This window comes from Gavialis gangeticus, unplaced genomic scaffold, assembly GCF_001723915.1.
Source record: "Gavialis gangeticus isolate Ggan-Ray unplaced genomic scaffold, GavGan_comp1, whole genome shotgun sequence".
Classification (NCBI taxonomy): Eukaryota; Metazoa; Chordata; order Crocodylia; family Gavialidae; genus Gavialis; species Gavialis gangeticus.
Window position 1 is genome coordinate 97503073 of NW_017729022.1, and position 1077 is coordinate 97504149.

The 1077-nt window shown below is 41.6% G+C and overlaps 1 protein-coding gene across 1 annotated transcript in view; it reads left to right on the forward strand.

Moving 5' to 3' along the window:
* LDHB (lactate dehydrogenase B) overlaps nucleotides 1–1077 on the forward strand; it is a 23193-nt gene that overhangs the window by 14563 nt on the left and 7553 nt on the right. The window contains exon 5 of the mRNA XM_019515679.1: nucleotides 672–845. Coding sequence (XP_019371224.1) covers nucleotides 672–845 — 174 coding nt within the window. The remainder of the gene's footprint in view (nucleotides 1–671; nucleotides 846–1077) is intronic.

Sequence of the window (1077 nt, forward strand, 5' to 3'; positions counted from 1 at the left end):
ATGGAGCTGGGGGGCACAGCTCACATAGGTCAATGTGTGAATCTGTGTAGACTCTTTGATTCTAGCAGGAATCCACTGGCCTTGGGGCTTCTGGGAAGCCCTGGCTGATCAGAACATAAGCCATCACTAATGCATCCCCAGCTTTCAGGAACTGAATTAACAAATTGGGTAGTTTGTAGTGGAAAAAAAATAGTTGACCTTTTGACTTGCAGTCGCTTGGGCCTGTAGGTGGTTTTTTCATTAATATTGCCAACCTTTCATCGTGTCAAAGCACAAAAGTTATTGTATGCCATGATAAGGAGGTACATTTAAGCAGGATTATTCCAATGAGGAGTTTTGATGTCTGTGCAAGACTTATTCAGCCACACATTTTCTCATGCACAAATCTCTGTCCATTTTAATTCAGTCACATTTTAAGTGATATTCTCAATAAAAAGATAACCACACATGGGCATCTTCCTGAAGGCAGGTAGTCCAAAAATTCTACAAGTTAGATGAGCACTCCTATCTTCTACTTTGTTTAGGATCTGATTCCAGTGACTCCATCTGCACCTTCAGCTTCTTTAGCTTATAAACATCTACCCTGCCACATGTACTAAAGCTGCTGTATGATACGTGTGCATTTTGTGGAAGAAATCAGTTTTGCTCACTGCTTTTGTTCTCATTCTTAGTGGACATATTGACATATGTCACATGGAAGCTAAGTGGACTGCCCAAGCACCGTGTGATTGGAAGTGGTTGCAATTTGGATTCAGCCAGATTTCGCTACCTGATATCCGAAAAGCTTGGCATCCACCCCAGCAGCTGCCACAGCTGGATCTTAGGAGAACATGGAGATTCTAGTGGTAAGGAACATTTCTGGAACATGTCCCCTGACTTGTAAAAGTCTGTGGTTGATATTTTCAAGATGGCTAAAGGATTTGGCTACCCATCCTCCTTTTTAAAATAATGCAAGTTTTATAGTTAAAGCCTTCACTACAATAATGGAGGAAGCATAATGGTCACTGAAATTTTCATCCTCTCTCTCAATATGTTACAGTGGCTGTTTGGAGCGGAGTTAATGTGGCAGGGGTTTCC